The sequence below is a fragment of the Lonchura striata genome, chromosome 34, assembly GCF_046129695.1.
Source record: "Lonchura striata isolate bLonStr1 chromosome 34, bLonStr1.mat, whole genome shotgun sequence".
Lineage (NCBI taxonomy): Eukaryota > Metazoa > Chordata > Aves > Passeriformes > Estrildidae > Lonchura > Lonchura striata.
In genome coordinates, this window is record NC_134636.1 from 3,951,675 (window position 1) to 3,970,285 (window position 18,611).

The following is an 18,611-nucleotide window of genomic DNA, read 5'->3' on the forward strand; positions in this document are numbered from 1 at the left end:
AAAAAATGTTTTTATGAATATATTAATGGTAAAAGGAAGGGTAAGGTCAACCTTTGTTATTTATTAGATGTGGAAGGGAATTTAATAACTGCAGATGGAGAGAAGGCAGAGGTGCTTAACGCCATCTTTGCCTCAGTCTTTAGTGAGAAGACGATTTGCCTTCAGGACAACTGTCCTCCTGGGCTGGTAGATGGTGTCAGGGAGCAGAGTGGGCCACTGTTATCCAGGGGGAGGCAGTCAGAGAACTGCTGAGCTGCTTGGATGTTCATAAATCCATGGGACCAGATGGGATCCACCCCAGGGCGATGAGGGAGCTGTCAGATGAGCTTGCCAAGCTGCTCTCCATCATTTTCCAGCAGTCCTGGCTCACTGGGGAGGTTCCAGATGACTGGAAGCTGCCCAATGTGATGCCCATTCACAGCAAGGGTGAGAAGGAGGATCCTGGTAATTACAGGCCAGTCATCCTGACCTCAGTACCCGGTAAGGTCATGGAGGAGTTTACACTGAGTGTCACCACACAGCACTTACAGGATGGCCAGGGTGTCAGACCCAGCCAGCAGGGGTTTAGGAGGGGTATGTCGTGTTTGACCAACCTGGTCTCCTTACATGACCAGGTGACCCTCCTGGTGGATGTGGGACAGGCTGTGGATGTGTCTATTTGGACTCCAGCAAGGCCTTTGGCACTGTCTCCCACAGCACACTCCTGGAAAAGCTGCAGCCCACAGCTGGGACAGGAGCACTCTGTGCTGGGCTCAGAACTGGCTGCATGGCCGGCCCAGAGAGTGGTGGTGAGCGGTGCTGCATCCAGCTGGGGACAGTCACCAGTGGTGTCCCTCAGGGCTCTGCGCTGGGCCAGCTCTGTTCAAAGTTTTTATTGACCACATGGATGAGGGGATTGAGCCTTTCATTAGTAAATCTGCAGATGACACTAAGCTGGGAGCGTGTGTCCATCTGTTGGAAGATAGGAGGGCTCTGCAGGGAGATCTGGAAGGGTTGGAGGGATGGGCAGAGTCCAATAAGATGAAGCTTAGTAAATCCAAGTGCCCATCCCTGCATTTTGGCCACACCACCCTCTGCAACATTACAGGCTGGGGATGGTGTGGCTGGTCAGTGCCCAGGCAGAAAGGGACCTGGGGGCACTGGTCGAAAGCCCGGTTGAACATGAGCCAGAAGTGTGCCCTGGTGGCCCAGAAGGCCAATGGCTCCTGGCCTGGATCAGGAATGGTTTGGCCAGCAGGAGCAGAGCAGTGATTCTTCCCCTGTACTTGCCCTGGTTGGGCAGCACCTCAAGTGCTGTGTCCAGTTCTGGGCCACCCAGTTTGGGAAGGTCATGGAGGACCTGGAGCATGTCCAGAGAAGGGCAGCAAGGCTGGTGATGTGCTTGGAACACAAGTCCTGTGAGGAACAAGTGTTGGAGCTGGGGTTGTTTAGCCCGGAGAAGAGGAGGCTCAGAGGTGACCTTACCACTCTCTACACTCCCTGAAAGGTGGTTGCAGTCAGGTGGGGGTTGGTCTCTTTCTCCTCACAGCAGCTGTCAGAACCAGAGGACACAGTCTTATGCTGTACCAAGGGAAATTTAGATTGGATATTAGGAAAAATGTTTTTTATGGAAAGGGTGATAAAGTACTGGAATTGTCTGTCCAGGGAGGTGATGGAGTCAGCATCCTTGGATATGTTTAAAAAAAGACTGGATGTGGCACTCAGTGCCATGGTTCAGCTGAAGTGGTATTAGGGCATGGGTTGGATTTGATGACCTTAAAGGTCTCTTCCAACCCAGTAATTCTGGTTTCTGTGATTATGTGACATCACAGAGCAGGCTGTGACATCACAGGATGTCTGTATGACATCACAGAGCAAGCTGTGAGGTCAGAGAGTGTGCTGTGACATTATAGGGTGGCTGTGTTACATCACTGAAGGTGTTGTGACATGACAGGATGGGTCTGTGAGGCCAAGAGGTGCTGTGTGACATGATAAGTGGGTTTTGCCATCACAGAGCAGGCTATGACATCACAGAGGAGGTTGGACATCACAGAAGAGGTTCTGATGTCACAAAGCTGTCTATGACATTTCAGGCTGGCTGTGTGTCATCACAGAATGGGATGTGAGGCTACATAGAAGACTCTGCCATCATAGAGAAGGCCTCTGTGACATCACAGAGCAGCTGTGTGATGTCACAGAGAAGGCTGAGACAATAGAGAGTGGGTTGTGCCATCACAGAGCTGACTGTGAAATCACAGCGCAGGCTGTGACATTAAAGGGAGACTGTGACATCACAGGCTGGGCTGTGACGCCACAGGGCAGATTTTGTGACATCACAGAGCAGACTGGGACCTCAAAGAGCAGGCTGTGACATCACAGAGCAGCTGTATGAAATCCCAGGTGGCCTGTTACATCTCAGAGTGGGCTGTGTGACATCGCAGGGGCTGTGTGACATCACTGGGGCTGTGTGACATCGCAAGGGCTGTGTGACTTCACAGTTGGCTGTGTGACATCACTGGGTCTGTGTGACATCACAGGGCCAGTGTGACATCCCAGGGGTCCTGTGACATTACGGGGGCTGTGTGACATCACAGGAGCTGTGTGACATCGCAGGGGCTTTGTGACATCCCAGGGGCTGTGTGACATCACTGGGGCTCTGTGACATCCCAGGGGCTGTGTGATTTCACTGAGGAGGTCACTCTGCCCCAGTTTCCCCCAGAGAAGTCCAACACTGCTCATGCATAGGGGGGTCCCCAGTCCCCCCGGGTCCCCCCGCCCCCGTCGCCACAGCCTCCCCCAGAGGATGTTCCACGAGATCAACCCCATAGCCCGACACAGGGAGGGGGGCTGGGGCTGTGGGGGGTGGGACGGGGGGACAGGGACCCCCTGGCATTGTCCCTGTGTCCCCCAGGGCCAGAGCCTTGGCCAGGGCTCCTTCACCCTGTTACCAACGAGGGCTTGAGAGCGCTGAAAAGTCCCCGGCAAGGGAGCAGCAAAAACCAGATTTAATATTAAGCGACAGCACCACAAAGTTCCTTGGCAAGAGTCACTCTGCTCCTGACTGAACACTTGTCTTGGTTCGACAAGACAGGAGTCTGTGGAAGAGGGCAAAGCCTCCTGTGCAATGGAGAACGGCAAACCCCCCTCCCTCTGAATTACCAGGATCTTTAAATTAAAAGGCTCTCAGGCAAAGATGTGGGAATGGGAGTAACAATTCTTTACTAGGAGAAAACTAGACAACAATTTAAAAAGGCAAATGCAATCGGTACAAACAAAACCAGTGAAAAAAGTCCAGAACCTGAGGAGTCGGGGTGCCAGTAGTTCTGCTGGGACAATTGCTCCCCTTGCAATGGTTGATGAGTTGCAGCTGAAGTGGTGATCTTTAGAAGGGTACAGTTTTCCTCTGAAGATCTGGTGGCAGTGGGGCTGGTCTTCCTCTGCGCCGGGGTTGCCTCTGAGCTCCGCTGCCGTCGCCTCAGCGCGCGCCGGCTGCTTCGCTGCGAGTGCCGCCGAAAAGAGAGAGAGAGCGAGCTGCTTCTCTGGGAATCCCGCGAAGAGAGAGAGCGAGCTGCTTCTCTCGGAGTCCCGCCCAGAGAGCTGCCTCCTCTCCCCAAAAAGCTACCCCTTTAAACAACAGTAGAGTGCTTGGCTTCCCCCCTCTGGGTGGGACCCCTCACGGTGTTACATTTACCAGCCCTGCATTGAATCAGTCAATGGTGTATAAACAAACCATTGCCTCTACGGGGCAAACCATTGTCTCTGAGAGAGATAACAAAAACCTGTCCAACCGGTTTGCCTTCAACAGATGGCAAATGGAATACAAGCTTATCTTACAACCCAGGACATTATCCACCCCTTATTCTATTTCCATCTGCACACCATGAAATCTTACACCCCAGTTCTCTCTTAAGACCAAGTTTCCCTGTGGTACACAGCGGGTCTCCCCATCTTTCTGCATTACCCACCAAGTGTAACCAGGTCCTTGAGCAAAGACAATCCCACGAATGGGTTGGTCTTTGCCTGAGGTGGGATTAATCCAAACAGTTTTCCCTAAAATACCTTTCATATGTACTACAGGGACCTTATCTCCATCTACTGCGTGTAAGGGTTCTGACTGAGCAGGGCCAGCTCAATTGACAGACCCTCGGGTGTTGACCATCCAGGTTGCTTTTGCCAGGTTAATTTCCCAGTTTCTAAATGTTCCCCCACCAAGTGCCTTCAGGGTAGTCTTAAGGAGTCCGTTGCACCGTTCAACTTTGCCGGCAGCATGATAGGGAATATGATATATCCATTCGATACCATGTTCTCTGGCCCAGGTGTTGATAAGGCTGTTCTTGAAATGGGTACCGTTGTCAGACTCAATTCTCTCAGGGGTGCCGTGTCTCCACAGGACTTGCTTTTCCAAGCCTAAGATGGTGTTCCGGGCAGTGGCATGAGGTACAGGGAAAGTCTCCAGCCATCCAGTGGTGGCTTCCACCATGGTCAGCACGTAGCGCTTGCCTTGGCGTGTCTGGGGCAGTGTGATGTAGTCAATCTGCCAGGCCTCCCCATACTTGTACTTGGACCACCGCCCACCATACCATAGGGGCTTCACTCTCTTGGCCTGTTTGATGGCAGCACACGTCTCACAGTCATGGATAACCTGGGAAACACTGTCCATGGTTAGATCCACCCCTCGGTCTCGTGCCCACTTGTAGGTGGCATCTCTGCCCTGATGACCTGAGGCATCATGAGCCCATCGAGCCAGGAACAACTCCCCCTTATGGTGCCAATCTAAGTCTATCTTTGACACCTCTATTTTTGCTGCCTGATCTACCTGCTCGTTGTTTCGGTGCTCCTCATTAGCCCGACTTTTGGGGACATGGGCATCTACATGACGGACTTTCACCGTCAGCTTTTCCACCCGAGAGGCAATGTCTTTCCATATATCAGCAGCCCAGATTGGCTTTCCTCTACGTTGCCAGTTGGCCTTCCTCCACCTTCCCAGCCAGCCCCACAGAGCATTGGCTACCATCCATGAATCAGTATAAAGGTAGAGCTTTGGCCACTTCTCCCTTTCAGCAATGTCCAGAGCCAGCTGAACGGCCTTGAGTTCGGCGAGTTGGCTCGATCCACCTTCTCCTTCGGTAGCTTGTGCAACTTGGCGTGTGGGGCTCCATACGGCTGCTTTCCACTTCCGGTTCATCCCTACGATGCGACAGGAACCGTCAGTGAAAAGAGCGTAGCAGGTCTCCTCTGCTGGTAGTTGGTTGTATGGTGGAGCTTCTTCAGCCCTTGCCACTTGTACCTGCTCCTCATCATCAGTGAGACCAAAGTTTTCACCTACTGGCCAGTTCGTAATTATCTCCAAAATCCCAGGGCGATTCAGGTTTCCAATACGGGCGCGTTGAGTGATGAGGGCAATCCATTTGCTCCATGTGGCGTCAGTGGCATGGTGGGTAGAGGGAACCTTTCCTTTAAACATCCACCCCAGCACCGGTAGTCGGGGTGCCAGGAGGAGTTGTGTTTCTGTGCCAATTACCTCCGAGGCGGCTTGAACTCCTTCAAAGGCAGCCAAGATTTCCTTCTCTGTGGGAGTGTAGTTGGCTTCAGACCCTCTGTAACTTCGGCTCCAGAATCCCAGTGGTCGGCCTCGAGTCTCCCCAGGCACTTTCTGCCAAAGGCTCCAGGACAACCCATGGTTCCCGGCTGCAGAGTAGAGCACATTCTTGACCTCTGGTCCCGTTCTGACTGGGCCAAGGGCTACAGCATGAGCGATCTCCTGCTTGATCTGGGTGAAGGCTTGTTGCTGCTCAGGGCCCCAGTGGAAATCATTCTTCTTTCGGGTAACCAGATAAAGAGGGCTCACAATCTGGCTATACTCAGGAATGTGCATTCTCCAGAAACCTATGGCACCCAGGAAAGCTTGTGTTTCCTTTTTGCTGGTTGGTGGGGACATAGCTGTGATCTTGTTGATGACCTCAGTGGGAATCTGGCGCCGTCCATCTTGCCATTTCACTCCCAGGAACTGGATCTCTCGGGCAGGTCCCTTGACTTTGCTCTTCTTGATGGCAAAGCCAGCTTCTAGTAGTATCTGGATGATCCTCTCACCTTTCTCAAACACTTCTGCCGCTGTGCTCCCCCACACAATGATGTCATCAATGTATTGCAGGTGTTCTGGAGCCTCACCCTTTTCTAGTGCAGCCTGGATCAGTCCATGGCAGATGGTGGGGCTGTGTTTCCACCCCTGGGGCAGTCGGTTCCAGGTGTACTGCACGCCCCTCCAGGTGAAAGCAAACTGAGGCCTGCATTCTGCTGCCAGAGGAATGGAGAAAAACGCATTAGCAATATCAATGGTGGCATACCACTTTGCTGCCTTGGACTCCAGCTCGTACTGGAGTTCCAGCATGTCCGGCACAGCAGCGCTCAGCGGTGGAGTCACTTCATTTAAGCCACGATAGTCCACAGTCAATCTCCATTCTTTGTCAGATTTGCACACAGGCCAGATGGGGCTGTTGAAGGGTGAGTGGGTTTTGCTGACCACCCCTTGGCTCTCCAGCTCCCGAATCATTTTGTGGATGGGGATCACGGCATCTCGATCCGTCCGATACTGCCGGCGGTGCACTGTCGAGGTCGCAATTGGCACGCGTTGTTCTTCCACCCTTAGGAGTCCTACTGCAGAGGGGTTTTCTGACAGTCCAGGCAAGGTGTTCAATTGCTTAATGTCTTCTGCCTCTACAGCGGCTATTCCAAAAGCCCACCTGAGTCCCTTTGGGTCTTTGTAATATCCGTTCCGGAGGAAGTCTATGCCTAGGATACACGGAGCATCTGGGCCAGTCACTATAGGATGTTTCTTCCACTCCTTCCCAGTCAGGCTCACCTCGGCTTCCACCAGAGTCAATTGTTGTGATCCCCCTGTCACACCAGCAATGGAAACAGGCTCTGCCCCCACATGTCCCGATGGTATCAGAGTACACTGTGCACCAGTATCAACTAAAGCATCATATTTTTGTGGCTCTGATGTGCCAGGCCATCGGATCCACACTGTCCAGAAGATCCGGTTTTCCCATGCCTCTCCCTGGCTAGAGACAGGGCCCCTCTAACACTGGTTATCATTCCTTTCCTGGGCATACATACTAGAGGTCCCTTCAAGGGGGTCTGACAGATCGTACCCACAAGCTTGGTCACGGGAGGTTGAGGCTACCTTCACTTTGGTGGAACTCCCCTGGTTAGAGTTTCCCTCCTTAAGTTGACGGACCCGTGCTGCCAGGACAGAAGTGGGTTTCTCATCCCACCTCCCCATGTCTTCCCCATGGTCACGCAGGAAGAACCACAGATTAGCCCTTGGGGTGTACCCTCTCTCTCTAGCTGGGGAATGTTGGGCGCTGATTCTGGGGCCTGTGACTCTCACGGGTGCTGTATTAACCTTCCTTATCTCCCCCTCATCTCCTCTTTAAACTCCTTAATCATGGCTGAGATATGAGCCTGCATTGGGCCATTAATCATACTCTCATAATTCCTAAGTTTGTTGGCAACAGAACCTATTGTCTCCTGGTGGGCGTCAGCATTGATTGTTGCAATGAAGGTGGTGTATTGAGATGGCCCAAGATTTGCCAGACTCCACAGCATTTGTCCCGTACACCTGACCTTGTCAGGGTCATTATTGTGTCGTCCATCCCTCCCAAAGAGTACCTCCAATACTGCCACTTCCCTCAGCTGTTGGATCCCTTCCTCGAGGGTCTTCCAGCACATTCTATGATGGTGCTCTTGCATTCTCTCTCTGTGGACAAACCTCTCCCTGACACTCATTAAGAGCCGCTCCCAGAGAGAAAGGGATCCTGGTTCCCTTACAAAAACCTGATTTATACCCGAGTCCTGGGTCAAGGGTCCCAAGTTCCTTGCCTCACCACCGTCCAGCTGCATGCCTGTACCCATAAGATCCCAAACCCGGAGTAGCCAGGTAGCATAAGCCTCACGCCCTCGTCGCACAATGTCTTTATGCAGATTACGAAGACTTTCGTACGTCAGGGACTCGGTGATGATAACAATCTCTGGGTCCCCTGTGGGTTGTGAGGTTCCTCCATTCCTGTCCCTATCTGCAGGGTGCTCTGCTTTCACCTTAGACTTCCTTGTTTCTACCGGGGCCACTGCTGCTGACCGTGACTGCCTTTGTGGTTCAGCTGGAACCTGGACAGTTGTAACATCTGTGGGTTCCACAGCTGTACTATTAGACTGTCCTTCCTCAAGGCAAAGGGCCAGTTTCTCACCAGCTGGGGAAATGCACTCCTTCAGCATCTCTCGTATCTCCTTAACCAGAACCCTCACCCAATCTGGGCGGTTCATTTCTGAGGTGGGCTGTGGGGCAGGGTCAGGCTCTGGAGCAGCAGCATCTCGAGTCTGTGGTGTAGGTGTGAGGGTAGTTATCCAGGTTAATCTTCCCTTATCTCTGAATGCTAAATATAACAGGACTATCAGCAACACCACCCATTGTATGGTATCATTAGCACTTAGAAAGGATCTTAACCCTTTGAGAACTGGTGGAGCAGACCCAAAAAGATGGTTAAAAGGTTGGGAGAAAGTTTGCCCAGGTGCTATTTCCTCACAGTAGGTACCGTTATTAAAGTAACCCCAAAAACATACAGTTAACGTGTGATAGCTATAAATCCATGTACCTGCCTTCCAGAGGAAATTAAAGATCCATGAATTCCTCACCCAATTAACCCAGAAGCCAAACTTGATAACAGACACCGTAGCCTTAGTTATAGGACCCATTTTTAGATAAGGGTCTGCAAATGGGAAAAGTATAGCTACGATCACGTGCCACCCAAACCAAGGTAAACTAGACCACATTGTGATGCTGAAGATGTTTTTACACACAACAAAAAACCAAATTACTTAAGAACTGTTAATCCTTTTTCCCTCTCAATGCCCTCGGGCCCCACGTTGGGCGCCAAATTCTGTCTTGGTTCGACAAGACAGGAGTCTGTGGAAGAGGGCAAAGCCTCCTGTGCAATGGAGAACGGCAAACCCCCCTCCCTCTGAATTACCAGGATCTTTAAATTAAAAGGCTCTCAGGCAAAGATGTGGGAATGGGAGTAACAATTCTTTACTAGGAGAAAACTAGACAACAATTTAAAAAGGCAAATGCAATCGGTACAAACAAAACCAGCGAAAAAAGTCCAGAACCTGAGGAGTCGGGGTGCCAGTAGTTCTGCTGGGACAATTGCTCCCCTTGCAATGGTTGATGAGTTGCAGCTGAAGTGGTGATCTTTAGAAGGGTACAGTTTTCCTCTGAAGATCTGGTGGCAGTGGGGCCGGTCTTCCTCTGCGCCGGGGTTGCCTCTGAGCTCCGCTGCCGTCGCCTCAGCGCGCGCCGGCTGCTTCGCTGCGAGTGCCGCCGAAAAGAGAGAGAGAGCGAGCTGCTTCTCTGGGAATCCCGCGAAGAGAGAGAGCGAGCTGCTTCTCTCGGAGTCCCGCCCAGAGAGCTGCCTCCTCTCCCCAAAAAGCTACCCCTTTAAACAACAATAGAGTGCTCGGCTTCCCCCCTCTGGGTGGGACCCCTCACGGTGTTACATTTACCAGCCCTGCATTGAATCAGTCAATGGTGTATAAACAAACCATTGCCTCTACGGGGCAAACCATTGTCTCTGAGAGAGATAACAAAAACCTGTCCAACCGGTTTGCCTTCAACAGATGGCAAATGGAATACAAGCTTATCTTACAACCCAGGACAACACTTCACACTTAAGGCACCCCTAGGAAACAAATCAACCACAAATCCAAACAAAATCCAGGCAATCAAACTGAAATGATCAGAGAACTGTCCCTTTATGTGGCACAGGGACACATAGAACAGTGAGGGCAAGGATAAAAGGAATATGGGCCAAAAGCTGAACAGAGCTCGAATTTAACAGGACTTAACTTATACCTTAACCTTAACTTCTACCTTCAACTTCAAAATTTAGCAAAAGAACAGATATTAACAGTATTTAACATAACTTATAACCTATGACTTTTCAATTTAACAGAGGAATATCGTTTAACAGGATTTAGCTCAGCTTATAACTTATAGCAAAAAACAACTCTTAGCAGCATTTAACTTAGCTTAGGCTGCATCACTTGACCTCACTTACAGGCCTGACAGGCTCAGCTATCCAGGGCACTCAGAGCCCTCAGAGAGCAGCATTTCTGCCACATTCCCCAGCACAGGCACTCCTGTGTGCACACAGACACAGAGAGTCAGTGCAAGGCACCTGTGAGAAATTCCCCTAAGGGCGGGGAAATGCTCCTTGAGGATGCTTTGGCATCTCCCCAGCAGGGAAGGGTTGAGCCTGGAGGAGTGGGGGGATCGGCCCAGGCTCCCTCGTTGTTTCGGGATCCCCGAATTCAGCAAACGGGAGAGTTCCCGGCTCGGAGAGGCCCCACTCAGAGGGAGTCGCTGGCCCAGGAGAGTTCCAAGGGCTCCTTTTGGAGCGCTGTTTGTAGGGCCCCTAGAGAGGGGCTGCAGTCCCAGCCATGTTTCATCCTGGCCACACTTGGCATCAGCAGCTTTCTTTGGCAGGGTGAGAACAGGGATGTTGTGCCACTGAGGGGACACAAACAGTTCCAGGGCTGCTCCTAAAGTAACCAGGAGCTGGCTGGGCAGCAGCAGTGCCTGGAGCAGACAGTGTTTGTGATGAGCTCCAGAGGAGCTGAGCCCAGGGGCTGCTGGCCAAGACCGAGGCCCAGTGAGCATTTCTCAGCTGGCAGGGCAGCCTGAGAAGGGGAGGAGGGAATGCACCAGCACAGGAACCATGGAAACAAGGAGCCATTGTGACACTGTGGGGCCTGTGAGACCAAGGAGCCATTGTGACACTGTGAGGCACCATGGAACAATGGACACCATTGTGACACTTGGGGGACAGATTGGATCATGGAGACCATTGGGATACTATGATACCCAATGGAATCAGCAAAGCATTGTGACACTGTGAGGCTACATGGAACCAGTGAGACCATTGTGACCCTGGGGTCCCCACAGAACCAAGAGGACCATTGTGACACTGTGGGGCCTTGTGTCATCAGTGGTCCATTGTGACACTGTGGAGCCAAAGGAGACCATTGTGACACTGCAAACCCCCATGGTCCAAAGGTCCATTGTGACATTGTGGGCCTCATGGATCAGAGGACTCACATGTCATTGTGGGGCCTGGGGAACCATGGAGACCATTGGGACACTCCATGGCCTCATGGAATCATTGGAACCATTGAGAAACTAGGAGGTCTCATGGAACCCAGGGGCTATTGTGGCACTGTGGGACCCCATGCAACCAAAGGAACACAGAACAGGTCTGGCTGGTTTGGCCTCCCGTGGACTGCCTGACTGGTCCAGCTGACCTTGGCATGTTAAAGGTCTCTTCTCTGCTACTGGGGCTCACTGGGACAGGAAACACTGGGGCTCCCTGCTTTCCTTTCAGTGGAAAAGAACTCTCCTTCTCCTCCAAGTGCCCATGGCCAGAACTGGGATTTTACGTCCAAATGTCCTTTTATCCAGGGATTGTTCCCATAGGAATATTGCCAGGACAAGTCTGGTTGGAAGTGGTTTCATGAGGGTCACCTCTCATCTGTGCCCAAAACACTGGGGAAGGCTCCATGCTTTCCTTCCTATGGGAAAGAATTGTCCTGTTGTGTGTTTTTCTTTAGTTTGATATTTGTTCTGTGTATGTTCAACCCCCAACCCCTAATCTCCTCCCTTCCCCAGTTTTCAATCTTCCCAAGCTCTTCCCTACCCCCCTCCTCTCCAAGTTGTCAATCCTCCCTTTCCCTGCCCCTTTCCCCAGAACATTCCCTGTCACTCCTCGTAGCCTCCTCCCCTGCTTCCAGAGCATTCCCTGTCTATTTAGTGAGGCTCAACACCCTTTTGGTTACTTTGTGTTACTCCTCTCCCCTGTTTCCCCTGATAGGTTTGTGCTCTGTTAGTTCCTCCTTAGACTCTTCCCCAGGCGTACCCTCACTGGTTGCTGTTCCTATACCCCGCCTCTTGAGTTCTGGTATAAAACCTTTGTTCGCCCTCCCCAGAGGGTCTTGGGGCTCACTGAATGAAACCATCCTGTTCACCCCCAAGTCCCGTGTTGCCTCCCCACGCCAAGTGGGACTGCAGAGCTTCACAGGGGGAGCAGCCGCCCGTTCTCTTCCCTCTCACCCCCCAGCACTCCACTGCTCGGGGTATCGCGGCAAGAGAGGCTGCCCGCATTGCAACACTGTCCTGCTTCTCCAGGTGCCCATGGCCAAAATTTGGATTCTGTCTCCAAAATTCCCTATATCCAGAGGCTGCCTGCAGACAATCTGCCATTCCTGACAAGTCTGGCTGACCTTGGCCTTGTGAGGCTCTCATCTGCCTTCCAAACACTGGGGCTCTGTGCTTTGCTTCCTATGGAACAGAACTCTTCTTATCCAGGTGCCTACGTCCAGAATTGGGATTACACCTCCAACATTGCCTGGTGTGAAAGACTGGAGGAGATTGTTGGCTGGAAACCTTTTGTGTGTGGGGGAGGAAGGGGCAGGTCCAGCCTTGCCCTGCCCTGGAGCCCCAGCACTGCCCTGCCCTGGAACCCCAATCCCCCCAGAGCCTCTATCCCAGCCCAGCAGTGTCTGCCAGTCCCTGGCACAGCATAGGCAATGCTCCACAGCCACCTCTGGAGCTCCCAGCCCAGCTCCTGAGTGACCAAATGACCCCAAGTCCTCCCTGGGGCTGGGGCAGCAGAACTCAGAGGCACCAGCAGCTCCAGCTGGGAAATGGAGTGTGGGATGGGGCTGTGAAAGCCCTGCCTGGACTGTGCCAAGCAGGACACACAAGCCCTGACCCTCATCCCCCAAGCAACTCTCTCAAGGAGACATTTAAAAGGAATTACAATAATTTGTGTACTCTGAGTTAGATTCACTGGAGAAATAGTGCCCCAAAGCTCATTAACATTCAGAATGCTTGAACAAGCCAAGCCTCTGGGAATAATTTGATTTAAGTTTTTAAATCTTTTGTGATTAATTAGGCAGGCTTTAGTAGTGTATTCAAAGTGAATGCTTTATTTTTATAAAGACACAGAAAAGATTTGTTAGGTCCTGTTTCATCTTTTTATTCCACATAAATGAATATGTGCAATCTCCACTTGACACTGAATTCAAGTACCTCCTCATGCAGTTGAAATAGATATGAAAATCAAGACCCTTGATGGCTGACAATCCATCAGACTCTGTCCCTACCCCCACCCCACCATTTCCCCCATCCAAGCCCTGGCACTCAGAGCAGCCTTGTGCAAATCTGAGCTCCCTCCAGCCCAGGCTGCACCTGCAGGTTTCAGCTCCTTGGCTCCAACCCCCACCTGCTTTCCTTGGAGTAAGAGCTGCCTGAGACACAGAGGGATGTTCAATTCTTGTCAGCCAACAAAGCCAAGGGAAGGCACAGCTCCATCAAATGCAGAAGTCATTCCTCTGCTGGCTATTAAATCCACTTTGCACAGTAGTCAGTCTCAGAGCAATGGAAAACGCTTTCTGTGCCCAGCACAGATCCCAAGGTCCCCCCAAACCCTCCCTGCCCCAATTCTGCCCAAATTTGCTCTTTCCACACACGAGTCACGTGCTGAATTCAGAAGCTCCCTCCATGCCCAGAGGGGGGAAAAGAGAGAAAGTGGATGAAGAGCTCTCCTGTGCAGAGCCAAGGTCCCAAGTGCCCCTGCAGTGGAAACCACAACTCATCAGGTTTGTGTCCTTTGGGCTCAGGGATGGTGACACTCAGAGGCACAGAAAGGTTTCTTGCCAACAAACAGGAGTTGAACATTTGAACAATTTAGTAACCATCACAGACTTTCCTTTTTCTTGGAACTGTTTAAACCTGCTCTGGACTGAATACCCAGAAAAACACTGGCAGCTCACACCTGTGGCCCACTGAGGTCTGGGAAGCTGCATTCCAGTGCCAGAGAGACTGAGAAGAGACCGAGTGAGCCAACTACAACCCACAAAAAGGACTTTCTGAATTGCCATCTCTTCAGAACTCTGAGGGGGTTTATTTCATATTATTCATGCTTGTGAACACTATACTTGTTAAATAAACTGATTTTTTCCACTTTTCTCCAGGGAAGTCTTCTCCTGAAATAGTAGGGAGAGGGGCCGCTTGAACTTGATTTGTAGACGGACTCCTTTTGGAGGTTTCCTCACAAAATTTGCCCTAAACCAGGACAAACAGTCACAGTTGTGCCACTTCACCAGTGGCACAACTCCCCAGCCCCCCAGGAAAAGAAAGGACATGTAAAGTTCTCCAAACATTTGGCCTGCTTTGCTGCAAAAGTCGCGCTGCACACACAGTGCACTGTGGAAAGCCAAGAGAAGCTGCAGCAGGTGGCAAATTTTGGGATAGATGCTCGACCTTGTTCTCCATGAGAGGTTCTTGACAAGAGCAGACAGGAGAAGATTCCTGGAGAAGTGGAGCAGCTTTGCAGAAGTGCAATGAAAATGAAAGAAAGTATCTAAGATGTTTTCCTCTTTATTTCTATGCTTTCCTTTGCCATGTTGCACGACTTCTCCATGCCATGAATTCCAAATGGATCTCACCTCTAAGATGGGTCACTTAGAAAGTTATAAACACTGTAAAATACCATGAGCTACACGCAGTTTTCCTTCCCCTGTTTTTACTGGAAAGCAACGCTGCAGACACAGGTGCAGTGCTTGGGTCAGGTAGGAATCCTACAGCACGGGAATGTGCCCCAAGGGTGTTTGAGCCTCAGCAAGGACAATTCACAGCAGCGACACAGCAGAGGGGATTCCTCTGCCAGTGTGCAGGAGTCAGGACTCTGGATCTGGGCTCCACACTGCAAAGTTCCCGTGTCTGGACAGACGAAGGGGCTGTCCCCGGGGCGCGCGGGGCTCGGCCGTGGGGCTCGTGGGGCGAGCGGGGAACGGACACGCGGACAAACGGCCTCGGTGCTTCAGTTGCAGAGGCAGCAGCGGCGGCGGCGGCAGCAGCGGCGGCAGCAGCGGCAGCAGCAAAAGCAGTTTTTCTCTTCTTTCTCTTCTCCCTCCCCCGCTGTCGGACACCTTCCCCTCGGTGTCCTTCCCCGGTGTCCCTCTCCTCTCCCCGCCTCCTTCTCCCCATGCCGGGCCGGGCCATGCCCCCGGCCCGCCCCCGGCCCCGGGCGGGGCTGCCCCGTCCCCGGCCCCGCCCGCCCCGCCGCGGTCTCGCCTCCGCCCGGCTCTGGCCGTGCTGGCGGTGGCGCTGCCGGGCGGGCATCAGTGCCTGGGGCTGGGCCGGCATCGCCGCCCTTTGGCTCCGCCTGGCCCGAGCCCGGCCCCGGCCCCGCCGCAGGGTCCGGCCCCGGCGCCGGCGCCTCCCGGGCCCCGCGGAGGACACACGCGGCACGGCCGCTCCCGCCGCCCCCGCTGCGGCTTCCCCGGCCCGAGCTCCGCCGCTCGGCAGCGCGGCCGCCGGCCCCGAGCCTCCCGTGTCCCGTTGCCGAGACCGAAGGCCTGGGGATGGCCGGCCCAAGGCGCTCGGGGGGCGCTCGGGGGCCGCTCCTGGCCCCGGGCCGAGCGCTGACAGCCGCGTCCCGCCCGCAGGGAAGGCGCAGGAGGCCCTGCAGGAGCGGTACCGAGTGGGTTCGCTGCTGGGGCGCGGCGGCTTCGGCAGAGTGTTCGCAGCCACGCGGCTCTCGGACGGCGCCCCGGTGAGCGGCGGGGCCGGCGGCGGGCATGGAGGAGGAGGAGGAGGAGGAGGAGGAGGAGGAGGAGGAAAAGAAGGAGGAGGAGGAATGGGGAGAGGAGGAGGAGAATGGAGAAGGAAGAGAAGGAGGAGGAGGATGGAGAAGGAAGAGAAGGAGAAGGAGGAGGAGGAAGGAGGGAGGAGGAGGAGGAGGAAGGAGGGACAGGAGGAGGAGGATAGGGAAGGAAGAGAAGGAGGAGGAAGGAGGAGGCGGAGGAGAAGGAAGCAGGAGGATGGGGCTCGGCAGGGCGGGCGGCGAGCTCAGCCCGCTGCTGCCTTTGGCTTGCAGGTGGCCATCAAAAGGGTGCCACGGAACCGCGTCCGGCGCTGGGGCGAGCTGGTGAGTGAGCGGGGCCAGCGGGAACAGCCGGGCCGTGCCGGGCGGGGATGAGGCGAGCCCCGGCATGGGGGAAGCCACCAGGACGCCTCGATGGGGAGCGGGCGTGGGGCCAGCGCAGGGCGCAGAGCATCCCGGGCTGGCTGAGGGGTTCCCCTGCCCTGGCACGACATCAGTCCCACTGGTGGCACCGTGGTCCTCCCGCAGCCCGACGGCACCAGCGCACCCCTGGAGATCGTCCTGCTGGACAAGGTGTCCACCGGCTTCCCTGGTGTGGTCCAGCTGCTGGAGTGGTTTGAGCTCCCCAACAGCATCGTGATGGTGCTGGAGCGGCCGGAGCGGTCTCAGGACCTCCTGCATTTCATTCGGGCACGGAGGTTCCTGTGTGAAGAGGTGGCACGGGAGCTGTTCCGCCAGGTGCTGGAGGCCGTGCGGCACTGCACCAGCCGCGGGGTCCTGCACCGTGACATCAAACCAGAGAACATCCTGGTTGACCTGGCCACTGGCCAGGCAAAATTGATCGACTTTGGCTGTGGCACCTACCTGCAGGACACAGCCTACACTGACTTTGCAGGTGAGCCCGGGCAGGGGTGTGCTCCCGGTCCCACCATCTCATGGCCCAACATCTCACAGGCCAAGCTGGGTGTGGCAGCGAGGATTCTCCCTTTTGCTGCCAGTCAGGGTACTGAGTCTTTACCTGAGCTGCTTTTGAGCGGGGCTGGGTGGGGAGGCATCTTCCAGCCCTGCTGGCGGCCTTTGCCCACCACTCTGCCTGGGGCTGGGGTTGGAGCAGCAGCAGGCAGCCTGACAAAAGCACCCGTGGGTGGGGGTAGCAGAGGAGGGGGCCAGGACCAGTGCACCAGCCAGTTTGGTGTGCAGGCGAGAGGAAGGGCTTGAACTGCTCCATTCACCTTGTTTTCATAATATTTTATGAAAACATAAAATATTGTCTTCATAATATTTTTGGGGCACTGCAGGCAGGGAGGATAAGGACCTGTTTTTTCCCCCAGCCCTGAATGGGTTTTTGCTTTACATGTCATGGTCAGGCCTTGCTGGGGCTTCTGCTGCCCTCTTCCAACACCAGTGGCTTCTTGTCCAGCCCTGAGTTTGTACACAAGTCCCAGGTGCTGGCGAGAGTGCAGCAGTCACCCTGTGTGTCACTGGGGCAGCCCCTGCATGCCCAGGGATGCTGGGGCCAGGCTCTGGAAGCAGCAGCATCCCCCTGATGAACTCCATCTGTATTCCACAGGAACACTGTCATACAGCCCCCCGGAATGGAACCGCTTGGGCTGGTACCATGGCGAGGCAGCAACGATCTGGTCCCTGGGCATCCTGCTGCACCAGATGGTCTGCGGGCAGCACCCTTTCAGGAGGGGCCGGAAGATCAGCTGGGACCATCAGCTCTCGCTGCCACAGCGGCTCTCTCCAGGTGGATCCTCATCTCTGGCCACGGGGGAATACCAGTGCTGGGAGACAGCAGCGGGCTCGTGAGCATCTCGCTCTGGCAGCCGCTGAGGAGGTGGCACATGTCCTGCTCTCCTGCTCTCCTCCACAACAGGGAATTGGTGGGAAAGTTTAGGCCCAGCTGGGAGCACAAAAGCAGCATGGCCTGGGCATGGGAAGAGTGGGGCAAAGCAGACAGGAGCCTTCTCTAGCTGACTGGTGGTTTCTGGTTTCTCTGCCCAGAGTGCCAAGAACTTATCAGGTGGTGTTTATCCATGCACTTCTTGGACAGACCTTCCTTAGAAGACCTGTTCTGTGAACCTTGGATACAGGATAGTCACCTGTCATAGATGAAGGGAGAGAGCCTCATGCACACTTTGCTGCAGGGCCCTGGTAAGTTACAGCTCCACACATGCCCTGGCAATCAGAATCAAGGAAACCCAGACTTTTTTCCTTGCCTATATCAATGCACTGGGGTTGTTGGGTGGGAACACGCAGCCCTTGTGCTGGAGCTGAGCTGCTCTGCCCAGCACTGGTGGCTGCCATCCAAGGTGGTTTTGCTTGTCCCAGTTGCCTGACAGCTGGGGCCCTGGGCAGAGCCCTGACAGCCTGGTCTGACCCCCAGGGAAGGAGAAGGAGCCCCTGGAGAAGCTGTACCAGGTGGGGCTGCTGGAGACAGCGAGGACGACATCAAGGATGATAACCTCTTCCTCAACTTGGACACTGGCAGCTGAAGATGATGAACTTTTGGCACCTTCTCCAAAGCCAGGCTCCACAGCGAATTTGCAGATGAGTCCACAGCCGGGGAAATGCTCCCAGATTTGGGCATTGCTCAGACTGGCTGGGAACAAAAGGTTCTCCTTGTTCTGGGGCAGATGCAACTTCAGTCGGCTGCCCAGCTGCTTTTTGGCAGGGCTGGGGGCATGGGTTGTGGTGGATACAAAATGGGAGTTTGCTCCTGGCCCTGCTAAAAGCCCCTACCACCCAGCATGGCCTAGGCTGAGGCTGGGGCTGGGGCAGCCAGCCCGACACAAACAAACCCCCATGGTGGGAGCAGAGGTGGGACTCCAGAACCTGTGCAGGGGCTGCTTTGCTTTGCAGGCAAGGAATGGCTTGGCCTGCTCCACTGCCCTTGTTTGCTTTGTGATC

General features: G+C 54.1%; 1 protein-coding gene across 1 annotated transcript; it reads left to right on the forward strand.

Annotated features, from left to right (window-relative positions):
- Nucleotides 1–305: 305 nt before the first annotated feature.
- LOC144247827 (serine/threonine-protein kinase pim-1-like) lies at nucleotides 306–17,812 on the forward strand. The gene is made up of 7 exons (XM_077789484.1): nucleotides 306–480; nucleotides 12,395–12,479; nucleotides 15,218–15,647; nucleotides 15,972–16,022; nucleotides 16,227–16,593; nucleotides 17,269–17,448; nucleotides 17,706–17,812. The coding sequence occupies exons 1-7, from the start codon at nucleotides 306–308 to the stop codon at nucleotides 17,810–17,812; spliced, it is 1,395 nt and encodes a 464-aa protein (XP_077645610.1).
- The last annotated feature ends 799 nt before the right edge of the window (nucleotides 17,813–18,611 follow it).